The 24,076-nt window shown below is 30.9% G+C and overlaps 1 protein-coding gene across 6 annotated transcripts in view; it reads right to left on the bottom strand.

The window, feature by feature from the left end:
* LOC114324320 (alpha-tocopherol transfer protein-like) overlaps positions 1 to 24,076 on the bottom strand; it is a 161,335-nt gene that overhangs the window by 5,903 nt on the left and 131,356 nt on the right. For all 6 annotated transcript variants that reach the window (XM_028272140.2, XM_028272136.2, XM_028272129.2 and 3 more), the window contains exons 4-5: positions 18,806 to 18,959; positions 14,484 to 14,677 (exon numbers count right to left, since the gene is read on the bottom strand). In XM_028272140.2, the coding sequence (XP_028127941.1) occupies positions 14,484 to 14,677; positions 18,806 to 18,959 (348 nt within the window). The remainder of the gene's footprint in view (positions 1 to 14,483; positions 14,678 to 18,805; positions 18,960 to 24,076) is intronic.

The following is a 24,076-nucleotide window of genomic DNA, read 5'->3' as shown; positions in this document are numbered from 1 at the left end:
AAGTCTTCTACTTTAAAATATATAATATATGTCTGAACTGCCAATATAAATAAGTCAGATTAAATAAATTATTAGAAGAATATTTTACTTAGCAACAACATTTTTGTTTAATTTAGTAGTATCTTTTATTTTGACAACGACACCCGATTTGGGCGTCGAAACGTTAATAAAATTATTTTTTCAATTTAATTGTGGCTTATTTCCCATATAAATAGGTAATTGTACTCAACATTAAACAAAATGAACAATATAAACAAAAAGAAGATATTCCGATAAAATTTCAAGATTGTTGCAGATAGTAGAGTCCAACTCTGCGTATATGCAATTATTGACATTGCTATTTACAAAGTTTTATTAAAAAGGAACTGCAGCATTGTTTTGAATATTGTACCAATTTATTAACAAAACAATACGTTGACATTCAATATGATACATCAAAATGTAGGTAGTTAATTTAATTTTTCTTTCAAATTTTGATGATTCATTCTTCAAGGTTTCATTGCACAGGACGGATAGTTTGATTATTTGCACGAAAAATTTATTGCATGCCTGAATATGACCGTGGGGTTTTCGTTAATTTGTTGGAAGATTAAGTTGAATATTTTACCAGTAAATCCGGTAGGTTGTTTTTGTACTAAATCGGTAGGTAGCCCGATCAAAGAACAACCTGACCCAAAAAAAAATAAAGAAAGGATGAAAATTTGGGAATAGGTAGTTGAAATTGTCTATTATTATATAAGAAAAAGTTTACACTTCTCAATTTTTGTAAAATGGAGGGGAATACCCCCTCTCGAAGATGAAAAACTACATTCAAAATAAAACCAGAATTGGATAAAATGACTAATTCTAAACAACTTTTCTTCTTTAGAGTTTTTTCACAAGTCAATACCTTTCGAGTTATTTGCGAGTGAATATGTTCATGTCAAACAAAATAAAATATGTTTTTGGTCTGTTTTTCGGAGATAACTCAAAAAGTAAGTATTTTAGCAAAAAAATATTCTTAGCAAAAATATAGCCCATAAAAATTAAAAAAAAAATGGTGTATACATGAGGTCTGTAGACCCAGTAGAAGCAGAGTTGCAGCTAATGAAAAGTAGGTTCTTCTTCGTCAAATTCCAAATCGAATATTTCAATGTGAAATAACCCAAAAACGGAACACTTTTAGGGGAAAATTCATTTTAACTTTTTTTAAAGTGTTTAAAAAAAGGTTTATTTATCTTTTTTAAAAAGACTTGTAATATTAAAAGTAAATGAATTACTGTCAAAATATTGTTGGTCCCTTTTATTTTTTGGTAAAAAAATCGCGAAAATCGCCCCCTAATTAGCATCACATACAACGGCGGATCCAGCAACCTTGCAAGGAGGGGGCAATGAAATAAAAATTTTCTCGTCACTCGAGTACGCAGGATTCTTTTTCGGTATGGACTGTTACTTTATTTTTCTTCATGTACCAATTTTTTCACAACGTTGGTTACTATCATAGCTATCTTAATTTTATTCACTGCCACCCTAAATCAACCACGAAGTGCTTTTTCGTCCTGGACTGCGTTTGCCTTTTATTTTCACTCGCATAATATTTTGTAGCAACCTATATTTGAAACTTCTCATTACATGTCCAAAATACTCCACTCTTTTCTTCTTGATGCCTTCTATAATCTCAGTAGTCTTGCTGAGACGTTCTAGTATTGTGGAGTTTCGAATCTTCTTCACCCAAGATACTTTTAAAATTCTTCTATAGAACCACATTTCGAAAGCCTCAAGGCGATTTAGGTAAGTAGATCGATTTTATTCACAGTCCAAGACTCGAGACCATACAGTAAGACCGAGAACACGTACTTTGGAGAAGGAATTTTGTTTTATGTTTCATTCCGTTATTCAGTTATCAACAGGACACAAAACTCACTATTTATTTTCAATCGTAATTATCCCTTTCTTAAAAAAAGGCGACTCCAGGCGAAGTCTCAAGGAGGGGGCAATTGACTCCATTGACCCCCCTTGGATCCGCGCCTGATCACATATAAATTTTAACATTACCATTTCACAAGTTACTTTGTCTATGTATTATTTATATGATCTGTAAGTTTCATCAGTTCAAAGTGCTTCGTTTTGAAAAAGCTGTAGTTAAAATGGCTTGAACGAGTAACTAATCACGAGTTTAGACAAATTTTGAACAGCCATAGCATAACCAATTTTTGTCTAACAAGAAAACAAAAAATTAAAAATATTCAGAAAAGCAAAACGTACATTTTATTAGTCTTTGAGATTTTTGGCATTCCTAATTGTTTTTAAATTAATTCCATAAACACTTACGATTTTTTTCAAAATAAAAAAAAATGTTTTATTCTAAACCCAATTTTTTTCAAAACTGAGCACTTTGAACTATATATAATATAAACAATACATAAGTAAAGTAATTTGTAAAGCGGTCACGATTAATTTTATTTGAGAAGCTAATTAAGAGGTGATTTTCGCCATTTTTTTTACCAAAAAAATAAAAGGGACCAACAATATTTTGAGCGTAACTCACTTACTTTTAATGTTAAAAGTTTTTTTAAAAAAACAAAAATAAACCTTTCTTTAAACACTTTAAAAAAGTTGTAATTAATTTTTCCCGAAAAGTGCTCCTTTTTTGTTTATTTCACATTGAAATATTCGATTTGGAATTCGACGAAAAAGAACCTAAATTTCATTAGCTGCAACTTTGCTTCTACTGGTTCTACCGACCTCACGCATACACCATTTTTTTCAATTTTTTATAAGCTATATTTTTACTAAGAATATTTTTTTCGCTAAAATACTTACTTTTTGAGTTATCTCCGAAAAACCGCCCAAAAACATTTTTGTTTTTGGTTAAAAATGAACACATTCACTCGCAAATAACTCGAAAAGTATTGACTTAGTAAAAAAAGTCTATAGAACAAAAGTTACTTAGAATTTTAGAAACGTATATTTTTTCACCCCCGAGAAAAAAATTTTCACCCCGCATTTTTCAATTTTTGTAAAATGGAGGGAATGTGGAATTGTAAACTTTTTCTTATATAATAATAGACAATTTCAACTATCTATTCAAAAATTGTCATCCTTCCTTTATTTTTTTGGAGGCTTTCGTAAAATTGTGCGTTCCCTAATCGGGCTAAGGTACCTAAGTAGAAAGTTATTTCTCCTTGGAAATTTTGGGGAAAATTTTAAAATAGAACTATCATGTTTATGTGGGATTAAGACACAATTAATTGTAATGAAAATTACATATATTATAATAATTGTTTTTGAAGTTTTGATTTCCACTGCGAAAATCGTTTTCATAAGACATTATTTTAAAAATTCTGCAAAAATGTATAGCCACGTTGTTTTTTAGTTTATTTATTTAGCGTAACGCTTAAGTATATCACAGAATATATTTAGATTTATGCATTATACAATGCATCACAAACAGATGTCCAATTTTTTTATATATTCGATTGACCCTTCGGTTGCCATTACAAAGTCTATAGGGTCGCCTGTGTATGCTCTGCGTGGGCAGTCCTGAACAATGTGACTGATCGTCTGTCTTACAGCGCCGCAGTCACAAGAAGGCGAGGGGAGTTTACCCCATCTGTGGAGGGAGTCGGCGCATCTTCCACAGTTTGTTCGAATTCGATTAAGGGCTGCCCAAATCTTACGGGGACGTTCAAATTCGCCAGGTTTCCCTATGATGTCCGGTAGACTATGGTAATGCGGATCTGTCCTACTTTCCCAATCTTCTCTCCATCGGGTATTTAAGTCAAAGTTGGATTGCTGCAGCGCTTGAGCAGATTGTAGAGGGGGTAACCTGGATCGGAGACGGTTTCCAAGAATATCGGGGATGTCGTTGTGGACTAGAAGCTGGCGACTGTCCATTATTTTGTTATATTCTTTAACCAATGCATGTTCGCGGCGTAGGTTGGGTGGTGCTATATTACTAAGGGTAGATAGCCACATTGTAGGGGTGGGCTTAATTGTGCCTGTTATCATACGCATAGTACGGTTTAGTTGGGTGTCGACCAGGTGGGTATGCCTGCTATTTAGCCACACTGGAGCACAGTATTCTGCCACCGGATATATCAGGCCAAGAGCAGAGGATCTTAATGTTGATGCTGTGGACCCCCATGTAGTGCCGCAGAGTTTCTGTATTATATTGTTGCGTGTTTTCAATTTTGATGCTGTTTTCGTCAGGTGTTCTCTGAATGTGAGCGTTCTGTCTAGAGTAACCCCAAGGTATTTCGGGTATTTATTGTGTTTTAACAGCTTGTTATTAAAATACACTCGTAATTCTCTGTTTGCCAACTTGTTGTTTAGATGAAAAGCTGATACTTCAGTTTTTGTAGTACTTGGCTGTAGTCTCCATTTCTTAAGGTATTCGCTGAGGATGGATAAGTCATTCGTGAGAGTGATTTCTGTAGTTTCTAAAGATTGGTGGCTTGTTGCAAGGGTCCAGTCGTCAGCATATCCAAACTTCCGAGATTCGGTTTCAGGCATGTCAGCAATATAGAGGCTGTTTTTTAGTAGATTATGTCTTTTCAATATTGACCTAATTGGCCTCGATCTTGTAAGCAACAGCATCCATAATATGCATATTTCAGCCATATTATGGCTGAAAAATCTGAGGGTGGTATTTTTACCGTAGTAATATCAAATTCTGCTACGTAGCTGGAGCTACGTGGAGCTATGGGAGCTTGGAAATTTCTATTCCCACTTTTCCGTTGCATAATACTGTTTTCATCTTATTGAAAGCACTTCTGGCTCCTGGCCATGTCCATGCGTCGTTTTATTTCAAGGCTGCGTCATCATTGTTCCTTTAGCTCACATCCCAAGTAATAATTGTATCTGTGTACTTTCTCTTAGCTTTTCCTTTAACGTAGATTGTTTCGTCTTCAATCTTGTTCTTACTGACAATCATTATTTTGTTTTTTTTTATATTCAGAGCCGCTCGAAGTAGGTACTGCGATATTTATTAATGGAATCAAATAAGTGCTATTGGTAGTAGTCCAGGGCTCATCTGTTTTGAGATGGACGTTGAGAGGTGACTCAAATTTTTTTGCAGAAATTGTTTGAAAATAACTCAAATAATAATATTTGAGTTATCCTCCCACTCAAAATGGTCCGGAACATTGTTTAAATAATCAAAATGTCAAAATATGAAGGAAAAATTCGATTTTTTTATTGATTTTTTGAATATAACTTTAAAACTGTTCATTTCTGAGAAAAGTTGTAATGACATAAAAGTTGCGTAATTAAATTTCCTACAATATAGAATTGGTTAAAAATTTAAAAAATAGTCACCCTTGTTGCAAAATAGCAATAGTTGCGAAAAAACCATACAAAAACCAGTATTCGCATTTTACGTTTTTCAACCATTTATGCTACACTTAGAACCTTCATATTTTACCCAGAAAAACTTTATGATATAGTAAAACAATACTGGAAATTTCATTAAGATCGGTTTAACAGATTTTGCAAAATACATTTTGCAATCCAGCTTTCGCAAAAAAATTCATTTTTTAAAAATGTTGCAGGACTGAAAATAAAGCAGATAGTAAGTTGAATTTTTTTTGCTTATAGAAGTATACTGTACCTTTCATTTGCAATTTGCAAAATTAAAATCGAATAATTACCACGGCGTCAGGAAATTTTTTAATAAACATTAATTTTTGATGCTACGCGCAGGACAGCGGTGTTTGATTCACACAAGTTGATTTCCACCAAAATTTCTTCTAATCTTTATCTAATATATTATCTTCTTAATCTATATTTTGTTGTACTTTAATATTTTAATTCCACAAAAATCAAACTAATTTTATTATTGTTTGTGAAATATTGTTTAAACAATTGCATATGTTTAAAAATAATAAACTTTTATTCTCTAAGTTAAAATATATGAACAAAGAAAGTTTTTGCTAAAAAAAGTGTTATTTCAAAGGATAGAGTATGTTTTTATTTTGCGATAAGCAATAAGCAAATTTATTTATTTATATCGAAATGTAATAAAAATTAAAATGTATCAATCATTATCAAAGGTCATTGAAATGCCCAATCGGAGCAAACTATCCGCTGTCCTGCTCGTAGCACCAATAATTAATGTTTATTTAAAAAAATTCCTGACGCCGTGGCAGTTAATTGATTTTAATTTTGCAAATTGCAAATAAAAGGTACAGTACACTTCTATAAGAAAAAAAAAAATTTCAACTTGCTATCGTCTTTATTTTCAGTCCTGTAACAATTAAAAAAAAACGGATTTTTTTTGTGAAAGCTGGATTGCAAAATTTATTTTGCAAAATCTATTGAACCGATCCTAATGAAATTTACAGTATTTTTTAATTGTATCATACAATTTTTCTGGGTGAAATATGAAGGTCCTAGGTGTAGCATAAATGGTTAAAAAAACGTAAAATGCGAATACTTGTTTTTGTATAGTTTTTTTACAATTATTGCTTTTTTGCAACAAGGGTGAATAATTTTTAAATTTTTAACCAATTCTATATTGTAAAAAATTTAATTTTGCAACTTTTATGTCAGTACAACTTTTCTCGGAAATGAACACTTTTAAAGTTATAATCAAAAAACGAAGAAAAAAATCGAATTTTTCCTTCATTTTTGACATTTTGATTATTTAAACAATGTTCCGGACCTTTTTGAGAGGGAGGATAACTCAAATATTATTATTTGATTTATTTTGAAGCAATTTCTGCAAAAAAATTTGAGTCACCTCTCAACGTCCAAATGTACTAATATTTTTACAGATCCGCCCTGGTCTATAGCACAATAAATAAAATGCAGTCCTGGTACTATTTGAAGAAGTGACTTTGGCAAAATAAACACAATTCCGCAATGTTAACTGCACATTCCGTTTCTAAACGTAGTCATTATCCAATGTGTGCTCAGAATACTTACTGACATTACATAAGAAAGAAATCACTAAATCGAGATTGTTTCATGGATTTAACGCAGTTACAAAATTGATAATAATCCCAATTTTCATTCATTTCGTGTCTTTAGAATTTCATCTAACATTGAACTTTCAGAATTTGGAACAGGTCTGTGAAATTTTTTGTTCGTGGAATATAAATAGTAATTTAGATGGCAATTATTATTAGGAAAACAATAAAAAAAAACTAAAATAAAAATGTATACCATTTTTATTCAGTTGCAATGCGAAGGCAAAACTGTCTTATTTTTCACTTAGTACAAAGAGCGCAAACTAGCACTCTAAATCGACGATTTTCGACTCTAGTTGGAGTCATCGTCAGAGTGGCGTAGGTTTGCTGCTCTCTGACGAAACTCCGAGAGCTTATCCCCGCATTGCAACTGACGTTTATGGAGTAGGTGTCTAGCGACATCTGGCAACTGAAAGTCAAAGTTTTTAACCTAATAGAAATATTAAAAATATTGAAAAATATTAAAAATATTCCTAGAAGATATTTAATTTTACTTATGGGACCATTTTCCTGGTAACACCTCCATGGCTTCTAAAAATTGCAAGCCAGATGGATATTGAATAAAAAACTATTATGGTGCAAGATAGATGGGATCGGAAACAAGAGAAGGATGCCCATGTTCAGCAGTGGACTTTTGAGTCTGGATCATGATTATGGGTTTTGTTTTTTATATTGCTATATAGGTTTTGTTCCCGCGATCTAGAAATGTCAACTGTGACGTACCTATACATGTGTTTTGTTGACTGGTATTTAGCACGTTATAGGCCGGGATCCCGCGTACCAAAAAAAAGTTGACTAGTAGCAAGCTAAAAATTTGTTAATAGCTTAACGGTGTCTAGTCGGGCAAACTTTGATTTACGGGAACACTGGAACAGGAGAAGTTTTAATTGTGGAACAGTTTAAAGATTTGGAACGTCAGATTACGAAAACGTCCCATGTATTTTGTCGGGCAGAACATCCATTTGATTTGTTACTAACTGCCATTAGCGGGCTGCTATTACTAACCAACATGGTTCCTGTCATTTGACATGTTCTTCGTGTTCCACTCAATAAAATGCCCAGTTGATGATAAACACCAGTCTGATTTTTGCATGAGAGTTTAATGAAATGGTAACAAATCAAGTTGTCCGACAAAATACATGGAACGTTTTCGTAGTCTGACGTTCCAAATTTTTAACCTGTTCCACAATTAAAATTTCACCTTTTCCAGTGTTCCCATACATCAGAGTTTGTCCGACTAGACACCGTTAAGCTATTAACAAAATTTCAGCTTGCTATTAATCAACGTTTTTTTGGTACGCGGGATCCAGGTCTATTACTCTAGCCCGTCAGAAAATCACAAGGGGAGAAACTTTGTGAGTACCCTGTGAATGTACCTCTACCATATATGAATACAGGAGCGTGCGTAGGGGGTAGTCCGCAAAAAAATCTATCCTTATAAAAACTAGAAGCCGTCAGATTAAGACAAGGTAAGTTAAGTACATGAAGAACAGTGTATATGTTATAGTCAAAGCCCGAATTTCAGGCACTCCTAGGTTTGACTAGGCAATCCTCAGGTCTGACTGACGGTCTTAGTCAAAGCCCGAAATAAATTACAGTTTCGGCCTTTGACTAGTCAAACCTAGGAGAGACTAAGCTGGTCAGGCAAAGGTCGAAATTTAATTTTATGAAATCGGGGTTTGACTAGTCAAACCCCGATCAGCTATTAAAATGTCGTAATTTGTTAGATTAGGTTTAATAAAACGTCATTTTTTAATTGTAATATTTATTATTTTTATACTGTCGTAATTAAAATAAAAAAATAGAGTTTATTCTCACATATTGATGTTGAGGCATTATGGGATTTAGAGTTACACAATAGATTAGACCAGTGGCTTTCAATTTTTGTGAGTGATGTACCTACCACAAAATTCTTATAATTATTTTTGGTACCACCTAACTAAAATACCTATGGCGGTAGTTAATCTAATTAACTATAAATATGATAAATTTTTGCTGTTTTTGCGTTTTGTGTACCACTGCACTTATGTAATGATATGTACCACCATTGTACATGTACCACAGATTGAGAAGCCCTGCGTTAGACCTTTTACACTTACATAATTTTGAAGAGCAATTCTTATTGCAGTAGCATTTTATAAAGCCTTGTCCCCCAAATTTAGATCTCTTGTACTAATTTCTCTTAGAGACAGAAAGTCTTCGAAATTAAGAAAATTTTCTTTGCATTCTCTTATTTGTTGAAAAAAGTGTTTTTATTGTTCCGTATTTCGTACCAACTCTACATAAACCGTCAACTGTTTTATCTTGTATGATACCCAAAATTTTTAGAGTATCTCCTTTAGCTCTATCAAAGCTGGGAATAGGTATGGTTAAAGTTTCTCTGATCGAAATTGGAGGAATTTTTTTTCACTTAATTGCTTCGTAGCATTGGCCTGGGCATAAAGACCTTCAATCGCCTTTCCCTTTATTTATTTTAATCTTTTTTGTCTTTGCACAACGCATGTCTTATACCATCTGATTACAAATTATGCTCGAATATGCGTCAGAGCTCTCTTTTTGGCAAATACAACAAACCACACCTGAAGAAGTAATCTGAATTGTTTGACAATTTTCTTCCTCCACTAGTGACGACGGTCCAGGGCCTTCGTTAGTACTATGGTGATCCTACTTTTGATAGTGCTCAGCCTACAGGTGGGTTGACATTACGAGTGTATTACATTTATGCAATGCATAGATACAAATGTATCTACTGCTTGAGTTTGAAAATAGATAATAAAATATCTGACAATAGCACGGGCAAGATACGTAAGCGTAACCCGCCTTAATGCTATGAAACAATTAAGTGAAAAAAATTTCCTGCAATTTCGAATGGAAAAACTGTAACAATACCTATCCTTAGCTTTGATAAAGCCAAAGAAATTGCTCGAAATATTTTGGGTATCATAAAAGATAAAACAATTGACGGTTCATATAGAGTTGGTACGAAATAGGGAACAATAAACACACTTTTTTCAAGAAATTGAATAAGAGAATGCAAAGAGAATTTTCTTAATTGTCTCTAAGAAAAATTAATACAAAAGTTTCTAAATTTGGAGGACAACACTTTATAAAATGCTACTGCAATAAGAAATGCTCTTCAAAATTATGTGTAAAAGGTCTAATGTGTTGTGTAACTCTAAATGCCATAATGCGTCAACATCAACATGTGAGAATAAACACTAATATAAAAAAAATTATTTCGACAATATAAAAATAAAATTAAAGATTAAAATTAAAAAATGACGTTTTATTAAATCTAATCTAACAAATAACGACATTTTAATAGCTGATCGGGGTTTGACTAGTCAAACCCCGATTTCATAAAATTAAATTTCGACCTTTGCCTGACCAACTTAGTCTCTCCTAGGTTTGACTAGTCAAAGGCCGAAACTGTAATTTATTTCGGGCTTTGACTAAGACCGTCAGTCAGACCTGAGGATTGCCTAGTCAAACCTAGGAGTGCCTGAAATTCGGGCTTTGACTATAACATATATTTAAAAATTCTAACGATTTGAACGTAAGAAAATGGGTGAGTCATAAAGTTTCACAAAAAACAGTGAATATTTCTAGAAATGAACATCAGATCGAAAAACTGAAAAATACGTGTTCAATATTTTTCAAAAATCTATCGAATGCCACCAAACACGACCCCTCACCGAGGTGGGGTGGGGGGTAACTAGAGATAGGGTAGTGGGTAATTATAGATAGATGGCGCTATAATCTGAAAAATGATTTTTGGAAATGAAAAATCAAATTAAATAATGGAAAATCCCCATTAAAATGGAAAACTTAACTGTTTTTGGTTTTAGGACCTAATCTTCACATTCCAGTAGGTCCCCATGACGCTTTAGTAATTGGAAATTTAGCATCCAAGACTCCACTACTATAATGTACAGAGTGCATCAAAGTCTGGAAATGACTAATTATATCTTAAATGTATAATCCAAATTATTATATACAAAATATATATTATATATTATACAAAAACGGGGATACGCCCTTTCTGCAATATGGAGGTTTCATATTTGATGCTTGCAATGTTGCCAGATTTACCATTTTTCTGATATTACTAGTCACAAAAAGGTTCTCTGGGACTTGACTGCAAGAAGCTCGAGACGACAGAACAGGAAGAAGTTATGTTCAACTTTGGAGCCAGAAGGCTGGATAATGGTGGCGAATGAATTGGGATGCCGATACTGAAATATAACTTAAAAAGCCAACCGTGAACCTCCCAAAGATGTTTTTAAGATTCTAAAAGATAAATAATCATAGTGAGTCATTCGAGAGGACCACCAATTACCCTGATTTGGATATAAGTGAACTGAAAATTTAAACTGCCATCTTTCATCATACAACAATGTGGGTCAAACAGAATATTCGACGTATGAATGAGTATTTTATTGTCATTGACCATGACGTCAAATTTCAAAACTAATCGGTAGAGAATGCTTAATTTATAATATGGCTCTTTATACTTAAGGTAAAACTGTTGCATAAATTACCTATACAATTACCTATGAACATATACTTCTCATTTGACTTTGTAAATTAACGTAATAGACCAAGTACTGCTTCAAGCTGTCTGTCATCAAAAAGTCATTAAATTGTTTGCGTGTCTGCTGACAATGGATGCATGTAATTATTTTCTCGAGAAATTAACTCTAATGTTGGAGATTATGAAGTATAAAATTGGCATTTTATAAATACAATATTTTTGCTATGTTACTGTTCTCCGGTATATCATGATTTTCATTTCGTTTCCTTAGGTTGTCTATTTTCTATAAAATTTCCCTCATTATGTCTTTATTTAGGGAAATCAAAATATTATAGATTCATAGGTTGTAGAAGTTTATACTTTGAGTGTTTGTTATCTGTCTGATACAATATTTTGATTAACAAAAATAAGTTTGCCAAAAGTATCTCCTAAAAAGAAGACAAAAATATCTTTACCTGTAGTCCAAGTAATGAAGCTTAAAATAGGACAAAACCTCGCAACTTTTACAGAATGGATCGATTTGCTTGAAAATTTGAGAATAAGTAGTGGATAATTCAAGTCAAAATCTATATCATGCCAAAAGGCGCTTTTACCATGGGGTGGTTGCCACCCCATCTCGGGGATGGAAATTTTTATTATATTTTGACCGCAAGAGTTTGTAAAAATATTCATTATAAGCAAAAAACGTTCTATACATTTTTTGATAAAATTAATAGTTTTCGATTTATTCGTTATCGAAAGTGTTAGTTTTATGTCGAAAAAATCAATGTTTTTAATCCGTTTTCTGCTAATAACTCAAAAAGTTTTCGTTGTATCGAAACAACTTTAATTATCAAAAATGTACCTTTTGAAAAAATAAACAAAATCGTTTTCTTTTTATTTTCTTTAAGACCAATAGTAATCGAGCTATGCTTTATTATATGTTGGCTCTTCTTCGTCAAATGCTAAATATTGTAGTTTCAAAGTCAAAGGACGGTAAAACTATGCATTTTTCGAGGATAACTTGTTAAAACTAATTTAAAGTATTTAAAAATATGTATCTCCAGAAATAAAAAAAATCTCTAGCTAAAAAAATTAAGTGACTTATAATGAAAAGAATGTCAGTCCCTATTTTTTTCAGCAAAAAAATGATCGTAAACAACCCCCTAACGACAACCCTAATTAAAATTTGTCATTGACCTGATTTGGTTTTCTTGATTTATGTATTGTTAATAGATTCTAGAAGTTTGATCGGCTTAGAATGATTAGTTTAAAAAAAAAATAGAATAATAATAAAAAAAGCGAATAACCAGTTTTTCTAGTTTGGTAAGAAAGATTTTCTTTTCCTTTCCTTCAGAATAGAAAGATTAGAATCAGAGATACGAAAAAATATTTTAAATATGAAATTGTAGCTTATTTAATTCCCAAGAAATTGGTTTGCAAAAAATTTTTTTACTGCAAAAATTGAGTAAGCAATTGACAATTAAAACTTGTAATATCATGTAAAAACCACCTTTACCAACCCTTTCAATGACCTCTTTTTGTGACTGAGAATTTTAAAAGGATTTAATATTAATAGCCTTATAGATCTTGCAAGAACCTACAAAATTCTTATTTAACGAACATAAAAAATAAAAAAAGTTACGTTTAAAAAATCAATATATTGAAAAAAAAAGGAGAAATCCAATTGGAAGCATAATAATTGCGTTTTTAGTCATTGGACTTTTATTCTTCTTTATTTATATATTATTAATAGATTCTAAAGGTTTGACTGGCTTAGAGTGATTATTTTTTAAAAAACTGAAGTTTAAAGCGAATAACGAATGTTTGCAATTTGGTAAAAAATGCCATTTTCTTCACAATAGAAAGATTAGCATCAGAGATACGAAAAAATGTTTGAATATGAAATTGTAGGTAATATAATTCCCAAGAACTTGGTTTGATAAAATTTGTTCTACGGCAAAAATTGAATGAATCGTAAATGAGTATACCATCAAAAAACATTGATTTTTTTAGATATAGAACTAGCGATAGCGAATAAATAAAAAACTATTAGTTTTATCAAAAAAATATACAGAACATTCTTTGCTTAGAATGAATGTTTTTATTAACTTTTTCGGTCAAAATATAATAAAAAATTTCAACCTCCGAGATGGGGTGGAAACCACCCCCATGGTAAAAGCGCCTGTCAGCATCATATAGATTTTGATCCATGGACTATCCACTACTTATTCTCAAATTTTCAAGCAAATTGATCCATTCTGTAAAAATTGCGAGGTGAAAAGCTTTGGTTCCTGGACTACTGCTTCCATCTATCCATTCCTGGATAATTTTTGGATAACTTTCTCTGCTCTCATAACTTTTTAAATTGTCTTTCTCTATTTCTTTTTTCTTAGCCTTCTATCGTCTATTTTTTGACAATTTGATTATTTGGCTAAGGCGTCTTCCAACTTCTTACATGGATATCTATTCTGAGCAAAATACTTCCTATTTGTTCCGGCTATTTTTTATGCCTTCTACTTACTAAATCTGTGGTCTTCCTCTTCATCGTCTACCTTTCTAAGGTCTCCAATGTTTTCCTATATGTCCTACTGAACATATAGGAAAGAAGCCAAAGAAGCTTTTTTAGGAATACAGGTTAGTTGACTAGGTTAAAACTGGCTGTCATATCAATTGAGTGGCTAATGACAAGATAGACAGGAGCAGAAGCTAGCTGAACTGGCTCAGAAATGTAGAAGATTATGACAAACTCCATGTGCTACACATGAGCTATGAGACTAATATTCTTTATGAAACCAGAGTAAAATTATTATCAACAATTTCCAACGAAAGAAGATTGTTTCGGTAAAGTATATAAAACATTCTTCTTTTTCTTCTAGTTGTCTGATCGTTGGATATCATGTTGGCTACCATATTCGCTATCGTGACTTTATTGACAGAAGCTCTAAATAGTGAGATACAAAACATAAAAATTTGAATTATATTAAAGATTCTTTATACAATTTGATCAACAGTCTTACCTGCAACCAATCAACTATTCTCTTGGCAAACGAGGGGGTAAATTTGGTGGTTTGGGACAGCGTCAAACCATCCATGTCGAAGATGACCACTGCTCCACAGACTTGACTTTCTGGTTCCAACATGGCGGCTTCAAGGAACAAAACACAGCCTTTGAATACTTCATCTAAAGATACCTTATCGGTTTTCCATTTTTCTGAAAGGAAAAAATTAATTTTATAGTTTTGAATATTTTTTTGGTCTTAAATTATTAATTAATAATTAATTAATTGTTTAATTAAAATTGTTTCAACAATGTGAGATTTTTATAACGAAGGCCAATTTTTGCTTAAAAAAAATGTTAAAAACAAATGAATAATACAGAAAAAGATCCTCCTTTGAAATTATTAGTGACAGCAATAGATGCAGCACTATAAGAGTCTGTGGTATAAATAGTCTTTGCTTAAATCAGCAAAAAGTAGGCTTAAAGTAGGCGAAGAAATCTAAGCAACTATAGATAAAACAGGTTTAAGGCTAGGTGTTATTCAAGTTGGCTCGTAAAAAGAATCATGAGAAGGTTACCAGGTAAACCAAATTGAACTCTATTTAACAAAATGGACCAAAATCAGGGAAACTTAAGACATCATTAGTATTCTTGGAAGAGTTCTATCTAGTCCTTAATTACAATCGCATGCTTATGTTAAGGAACAAAGGGGAAGTATAAGATAAAAAAGTCACCATAAATGGATACAGGTAAGAGAGAAGGACAGTTTTAAATATTTGGGTGCAAGAGTGACCGAAAACAATTATGTGATGGAAGAGATCAAAGCTAGGATAACAGTGGCCAAGAGAAACTATTTCAATCTACTGTAGTTCTTTAACTCTAGAGTTACCAGTAGCAACGCAAATAAGATCATGGACCTAAGCGTTCAGTAAGGACAAATTAGCTCTCAGAAAATGGGAGAGACAAATCTTCAGAAAAATTGATGGACCAGTTAGAAATAGTGGGACCTGAGGTTTAAGTGGGACCTGAAGGTTTTTAGAAACCAGTAAATGCAGCTTCTGTTTTGAAAAACAAACTTGGTGATTAAAATAAAGAAAGAACGAATAATATAAATTGGTCACGTACAGAGAGGAAAGAACTACCAAGAAAGTATTTCCGGATAGACTGGGAGGACTTCTTGTCGAAGTTTTTCCACCTTTTCTATCATTACAATAGCTGATTGTACTAGTTTTCGAATTATTTTAGATGTCCCTGAAGATGCACTGAGGGCGAAAGTACTTGGCCAAGATTTTAATTTAATAAATAACTTTGCTCGATATTTGCCTTTTATCTATAAAAAAAAAATTAATATATTCGATCATTCAACCCTATCTTATTGAAATTATCAATAGCTTTGGAAAATCCAAGTCTTGTTTAAAAATATTTAATTGACATTGTTTTTGTCTTGTAACAATGTTAATAAAAAAATCGCTTATTTTCTATAACATAATTTAAAATGTGATACAGGCCTGTTGATTTATTATAGTTACCACTTAATTTGATAGTATTTAATTAATTATCTTATCGTAATGCTTTATACAATATGATTGCATACAATTATGCAATTAATGGCTATTTTAGTTAATGAATTGAACTTGTATTGCACCTTGTGACAATTTTAGTACTTTTTTTTTTATAAATAAGTGTGCAATTAAATTAAATAGAACGATTTTGAAGTGTTTTGTTTTTGTTCGAATTGTCATTTAAAGGTGCCATGCTGATATTGATATTGATATCGATTTTAATATCAACCTATATCTATATTTAACGAAGACACACTTACAAAAACCAAAATAGATACCAAACTTTATAAAAATCTTTCGTAATCGGTTTACCTAATTTTTGTGGTTTTAGATTCACCGAGATTACTATACAGATAAATTTTATGAAAACAGACACATCTTCACAAACACAATTATTGACGAAAGATGGGATGAAGGAGATCAATAGACATATACCACATCTCTTGTAATGGATGTAACTCATGCTACATAGGACAAATTGAACGTTCACTCAGGGGCAGAGTAACCTCCTACTGGAGTGATATTAATTTATATAAACTCTTGTGTCCTACTTTTGAACTGACATTTGTAACTTGAGTCAAAATTATCATACTTTGATTTTGCCAATAAAATACACGAAAATTTTTGCACGAAATAAAAATAACAGCTATAGAAATAAATTACTTTGAGGTGTGGTGGGAAAACAGTAGAACTGGTAGGGTCATATAATGGGGAGAATAATACAATTAATCTAGGGGCCAAATAGAAGTCACCGTGACCTTTTCAATTCTGATGGACAAACTCAATGATTTCTTATAGTTTTTTGGCAGCTGATTACGAATTTCGAGGGTTGATTTCGATCTGAGTGTCAAAAAATTGTTATAAACAATTTAATTGTTTATAAGGCTCTGGCTCATAAACTAAAAGAGATAAAAAAATGTTTCAAATAAAATTTATTACTTAATAAAAACGAAGAAAAAACGTTTATTACACTTAAATCCAAGAATTAGGACTCAAGATATTGTAAAATTAGTGCAGAATGCAAATTGCAAATTGCAAAATAAGTATTTTTCGAAGCTTTATCGATTGTAACTTCTCTTCTACGCAAGCAAGAAGGTCTTATTTTAAAGTTTAATTAATAAGCTTCCAAGTAAAGTTTGCTAAATTATTTTATCTTTATTTGTTTTAAAGTTATACCCGTTTGAAGTTACAATTTTCCTAAAAAAATGTACATTAATTTGTTTATAAGGGTTTCAAGCAAATTTGAGCTATAAACATTTATACTTTTAATTAACAATAATGATAGAAGAATTCAAAAGGAACATTATGAGCTTACGAAAATATTCGTAAGTTTATTTTTGGCCAAGATATCGATATTTTAATGGCGCGCTATAAGGCGCAAGATCGGCTCACTGTCAAGTATTTTTCGACGCTTTGTCGATCGTAACTCGGCTTCTACTCATGCAAATGAGCTTTTCAAGGTCTCATACTTTATCTTCATTTGTTTTAAAGTTATACTCGTTTAAAGTTATAATTTTCTTAAAAAATTTGGACATTAATTTGTTTATAAGAGTTTGTAGTAAATTTGAGCAATAAACATTTATACTTTAATTAACATTAATAATAGAAGAACTCAAAAGGATTTATTGAGGTTAGGAAAATGTCTATTAATTAAGTGCTTAGTCTATCAATTAAGGTTTAAAATGAGACCTTGAAAAGCTCATTTGCATGCGTAGAAGCCGAGTTACGATCGATAAAGCGTCGAAAAACACTTGACAGTGAGCCGATCGTGCGCCTCATAGCGCGCCATTAAAATATCGATATTTTGGCCAAAAATAAACTTACGAACAATTTCGTAATCTCAAATTGTTTGTCTTGAGTTCTTTTATCATTATTCTTAATTAAAGTATAAATGTTTATAGCTCAAATTTGCTTGAAATCCTTATAAACAAATTAATGTACAATTATTTTAAGAAAATTATAAATTCAAACGGGTATAACTTTAAAACAAATGAAGATAAAGTAATTTAACAAACTATGTTTGGAATCTTATTAAACAAGCTTTAAAATAAAACCTATTAAGGCTCGTTTGCACGCGTAGAAGCCGAGTTACGATCGATTAAGCTTCGAAAAATACTTATTTTGCTTTTGCAATTTGCATTGTGCACTAATTTTACAATATCTTGACTTCCAATTGTTTGATTTAAGTTTAGTAAACATTTTTTTCTTCGTTCTTTATTAAGGAACAAATTTTATTTGAAACATATTTTTTATCTCTTTTAGTTTATGAGCCGGATCCTTATTAAATTGTTTATAACAATTTTTTGACCACTCGGATCGAAATCTACCCTCGAAATTCGTAATCAGCAGCCAAAAATCCATAAGAAATCGTTGAGTTTGTCCATCAGAATTAAAATGGACACGATGACCCTCTGGCGCCTAGACTAAATTGTGATTATACAATATAGATATGCAGCAATAACTGAAGAAGACATATCTTCTGGTTTAAAGATATAACATGTGGGCAGAAAATTCTGAACAGATAAACAGGGAATGCATCAAGTCGCTCTAAGCCATAAATAAACTATAACGGCAAGTTTAAAACTACCGATTAAAGCTTTTACAGTAAAATATTGAGAAAATAAGAAAAAACACTTAAAATGAAGTAAAAAAACACAGACTTACTCACAATCATTTAATTTACTTCGACAAAATTTTGTAAGTCTGTGTTTCTTTACTTCATTTGAAATGAACTCACATATTTTAAATGAACCCATTCAACATTTTAAAAAACACTTACTTCCTAATTCAATAATTAAAATTCTTCTGCCTAACTGATCTCTGTTTGGTTGTACTGTTAGAATATTTTGTTCAAAAATATTCTTTTCTTTACTGGGCATCAATCCATCGTATACACCGGAGTGTGTAATTTTGAATTTGTAATATCTCTTGATCTGTAACAAAAATAGAAAATTTTTTAATGTAGAGGAATTTAATTGATTTAGTTTTAACAAATATTTACGTTACATATTGTAAAGCAATAAATGTTCTGTAAAGATTAATTCTGAAACTTTCTTTTTGGTTGATTATGATGATGTTGTTCTGAAGCTATTTCTTTGTGGCATTTTTATAATCAACTATTTTCAATGGGAAATAAGCCACAATTTTACCAAAAAAATGATTTTATTAACGTTTCGAAGCCCAAATCGGGTTTCGTTATCAAAATACAAAATACTACTAAAATAAACAAAAATGTTGTTGCTAAGTAAAAAAATTCTTCTAATAAATTATTTAATCTGACTCATTTATATTTACAATTCAGACGTATATTATACATTTTAAAGTAGAAGACTTTAAAATGATATCGCCAATATTTATGAGTTGCCTTCCTGGGACGACTTTACTAAAAGATAGTTCATTCGATTACATGAAATCAATCCCACCTCAAGAATATCTGTCACAAAAAATCATAGCATATGATCTGTCTTTAAAAAGACAACCAAATCCAACGATGACAGTAAAATTCTCGCGTTAGAGATTCCATAGTAGATCACGAGGGAAAACCAGGAAAAAACCTCGTGATACTATCCCGACATCGTAAGTATTTGGTCTTACATTTAATTTACTTTCAAAAAAAAAAAAAAAAATAAAATTAATACCAAATCCTGACTTTAATATGTTTAAATTATAAATAATATTAATAATACATATATATACAATAATTAATAGTAAAATATAAAATTTGTACTAACTCGATATGTTATTGACTCACTAATCGTGATATTTTCTTTCTATTGACTTCCTCTTTCAGTATGGGTAACCACATCCTACTGCATTCTACCGAGGAATTTGCGACACAATTGGTTTCATTTAGCATAATTAGAGCCGCTTCTTTGATTTTTCTCTTTTTACTATCTGATTCTTTCAGGACTATACTTGAATCTCTCCACTGAACTCTATGTTCATTATCCCATGCGTGTTGAGATATTTGAGATCTATCAAATTCTCTATTTTTAATATAAGACTGATGTTCACTTATTCTAACGTTTAATGGTCTTGATGTTTCACCTAAATAAAATTTTTCGCATTCAAAAGATATTTTATAAATGCAATTCTTTGTTCTTTCTTGTTCATTGTTAGGTTTAGTTTTAGATAGAGTAGATCTCAATGTGTTTGTTGTTTTGAATGTTGTTGAAATGTTAAATTTATTTCCTATTGTTTTAAGTTTCTCGGATAGTCCTTTTATAATATATGGTATAACAGATGTTAACAATTGTTTTTCTTCTAAAAATGAATTTTCGTTAGAACAAGTAATTTTGGCTCTATCATATCAGGATTTAATGATTCCCTTTTTAACGTTGATGTTGTGATTTGATTCGTAATTGAGATATCTGTTGGTGTGTGTTGGTTTTCTATACACTTAGGGCCGGTTGTTCGAACGCTAATCAACAATTATCATTATCAAATAATTAATTACAATTCTGAGACTATAATCAATTATATATATATATACATATATATATATATATATATATATATATATATATATATATATATATATATATATATATATATATATATATATATATAACAGGTATATAATCTTTGCTGAACAGTTAGGAAACAAGGTTGAAATATTGGGGTAGCAGCAATCTCAAAGAAAACTCTTTATAATAATTCCAAGCTTTCGATAATGTTTATTATCATCTTCAGGAAACTAAGATAATATAAACTAACATAACAATTTTTATTGATTTTAGTTAGACTAATTGTTAAATACTGTATATTTATATTTGTAGTTTCCTGAAGATGATAATAAACATTATCGAAAGCTTGGAATTATTATAAAGAGTTTTCTTTGAGATTGCTGCTACCCCAATATTTCAACCTTGTTTGTTATATATATATATATATATATACCGGGTGGTGAATTGGAAAACGGGCCATAGGAAACTCAATGTAAAATTCTAAACTGTTGAATTCCTGCTTCCCTAATTATTTTACATCAAAAGTCATAAGAAACTATTTGTAGAGAATTGAAATCTGTACTGAAAACAACTGTTAATATTGTTCTACGAACAATAATTATTAAAAATTTTGTAAAAATATAATACAATTTTCAGAGTAATACGCCAAAGTTAGGCCACACACAGTGCAATAATGTGTATAAGGCTGCATTTGGTGACAATTAAGTTATTATATTAACAATTTGAACTGTCAATTTTTTTATTTATTTTATCATTTATTGTTTAAAACACAATAAAGTTGATAAGATACCCTCAGTTAAGGAGAAAGTATTAATAATAAAGATTTTCTTCAGTCAATAGTGTGCTCACTGTCAGTTAAATAGTAACTTGTGGCCTAACATGCCCACACATACCTACTGCGCTAAATACATCATATTTTTCAAAATTTTGGAATGTGTTTAAATCGTAGAACAATTGTAACTTCTGTTTTTGATACAGATTTCAATCCTCTACAAATAACTTCTTATGACTTTTGATGTAACATAATTAGGGAAGCAGGAATTCAACAGTTTAAAATTTTACATTGAGTTTCCTATGGCCCGTTTTCTGATTCACCACCCTGTATATATATATATATATATATATATATATATATATATATATATATATATACAATCGGTTCATAACGTTCTACGACGTCTTCCGATTCCCAATCGCCATTGCTCTCGATCGTAGCACATGTCTTCGTTCAAGCCTCTTTCTATGATTTCCCTATGGATTCCTTCTATCCAGCTTTTCCTAGGTCTTCCTCTTTTCCGCCGTCCTTTTGGTGCCCATCGTAGCACTTGCTTGGGTAATCTGTCTTCTTCCATACGTTGTACGTGGCCAAACCATCTTAGTTGCTTTGTTTTTATATCGTCCATTATTGTATGCTTTACATCCATTATCTCCAATATTCTTGTATTTCTGATTTTTTGTATTCTTGATATACCAGCAGATCTTCTCCAGAAGTCCATTTCAGACTATAATCAATTAATATAACAATAATTATTAACATAATTAATAATAAATCTCATAATTGTAATTAATTATGTTTTCAGCGACCCAAACAAAGTTGACATTGACAGTTTTGGTGAAAGTAATTAAATATTTAATAATGATCATTGTTGATTAGCGTTCGAACAACCGGCCCTTAGTCTCATATCCAGTATCTTTCTTTGAGACTAAAACATCGAGGAAAGGCAAAGTGTTATTGTATTCCTTTTCCATTGTAAATTTTATTGTCTCTTCTTGATCGTTTATAATATTCAGGAATGTATCCAACAATTCTGATCTATGAGGCCATATTGAAAACACATCATCTAAATATCTCCACCATACTGTGGGTTTTAAATTTTGTTTAGAAATGATATTAGTTTCGAAATCTTCCATAAATATATTAGCCAATAATGGAGATAAAGAAGAGCTCATTGCTAGACCAAAATTTTGTTTATATAATTCATTATTTAGTTGAAAATAGGTATTATTAGTACATAATATCAATAACTCCATTATAGCTGATACATTTAGTCTTGTCCTAGTTGTCAAAGTACTATCATTTTCTAATTTCGTTTTAATTATGTTTTTCTACAACCTTGTTAAAAATGCAGTTTTTAGCACTCCATACGAACGTTAAAAATGATACTTTAAGGCACTAGTGCTTTAAAAAAAATTTATATATTTATATACAATTTTGATGTAATGTCAAAAAAATATAAAATTGGAATGTCAGTCAAGTTCAAGTAAAAGTTTTTGTATATATTTTCCTGTAATTACGTTTGTAGAAAAAATATTGTATGATATGTGTGTTAAAAAGTAGCTTTTTAAGGCACTCATGTGAATTGCAGAACTCGCTGTCGCTCATTCTGCAAACTTTCACATGCGTGCCTTAAACGTGTACTTTTAACACTTATATCATAAATAACTATTAAAGTTTTATCTAATGGCACATTTGTAAATAAACTGTTTATATCAAAACTTACTCAAATATTATTTGGATTAAATTCAATATTTGATAATTTGTTTAAAAAATGTTGTGTATTTTTTATAAATGTGTCAATATTATTTGCAAATGGTTTTATAATATTTAATAAAAATTTTGATAGTTCACTACAAGGAGAATTGATGGTACTACAAATGGGTCGGTCTAAGTGAATGCGAACAATTTTATTTAGGTGAAACATCAAGACCATTAAACGTTAGAATAAGTGAACATCAGTCTTATATTAAAAATAGAGAATTTGATAGATCACAAACATGTCAACACTCATGGGATAATGGACATAGAGTTCAGTGGAGAGATTCAAGTATAGTCCTGAAAGAATCAGATAATAAAAAGAGAAAAATCAAAGAAGTGGCTGTAATTATGCTAAATGAAACCAATTGTGTCGCAAATTCCTCGGTAGAATGCAGTAGGATGTGGTTACCCATACTGAGAGAGGAAGTCAATAAAAAGAAAATACCACGATTAGTAAGTCAATAACATATCGAGTTAGTACAAATTTTATATTTTAGTATTACTTATTGTATATATATGTATTATTAATATTATTTATATTTTAAACATATTAAAGGCATAATTTGGTATTAGTTTTTTTTTAAAGTAAATTAAATACTTACGATATCGGGATAGTATCACGAGGTTTTTTTCTGGTTTTCCCTCGTGATTTACTATGGAATCTCTAACGCGAGAATTTTACTGTCATTCTTGCATTTGGTTGTCTTTTTAAATACACACAGATCATGTGCTATGATTTTTTGTAACAGATATTCTTGAGTTGTGATTGATTTCATGTAATCGAATGAACTATCTTTTAGTAAAGTTGTCCCAGGCATGCAACTTATAAATATTGGCGATATCATTTTAAAGTCTTCTACTTTAAAATGTATAATATACGTCTGAATTGCCAATATAAATGAGTCAGATTAAATAAATTATTAGAAGAATTTTTTTACTTAGCAACAACATTTTTGTTTATTTTAGCAGTATTTTGTATTTTGACAACGAAACCCGATTTGGGCTTTGAAACGTTAATAAAATCATTTTTTTGGTAAAATTGTAGCTT

The sequence above is a fragment of the Diabrotica virgifera genome, chromosome 3 (genome assembly GCF_917563875.1).
Source record: "Diabrotica virgifera virgifera chromosome 3, PGI_DIABVI_V3a".
In the NCBI taxonomy this organism is placed as follows: Eukaryota; Metazoa; Arthropoda; class Insecta; order Coleoptera; family Chrysomelidae; genus Diabrotica; species Diabrotica virgifera.
Note: the sequence above shows the minus strand (reverse complement) of the source record. Positions and strands in the feature narration are given on the sequence as shown.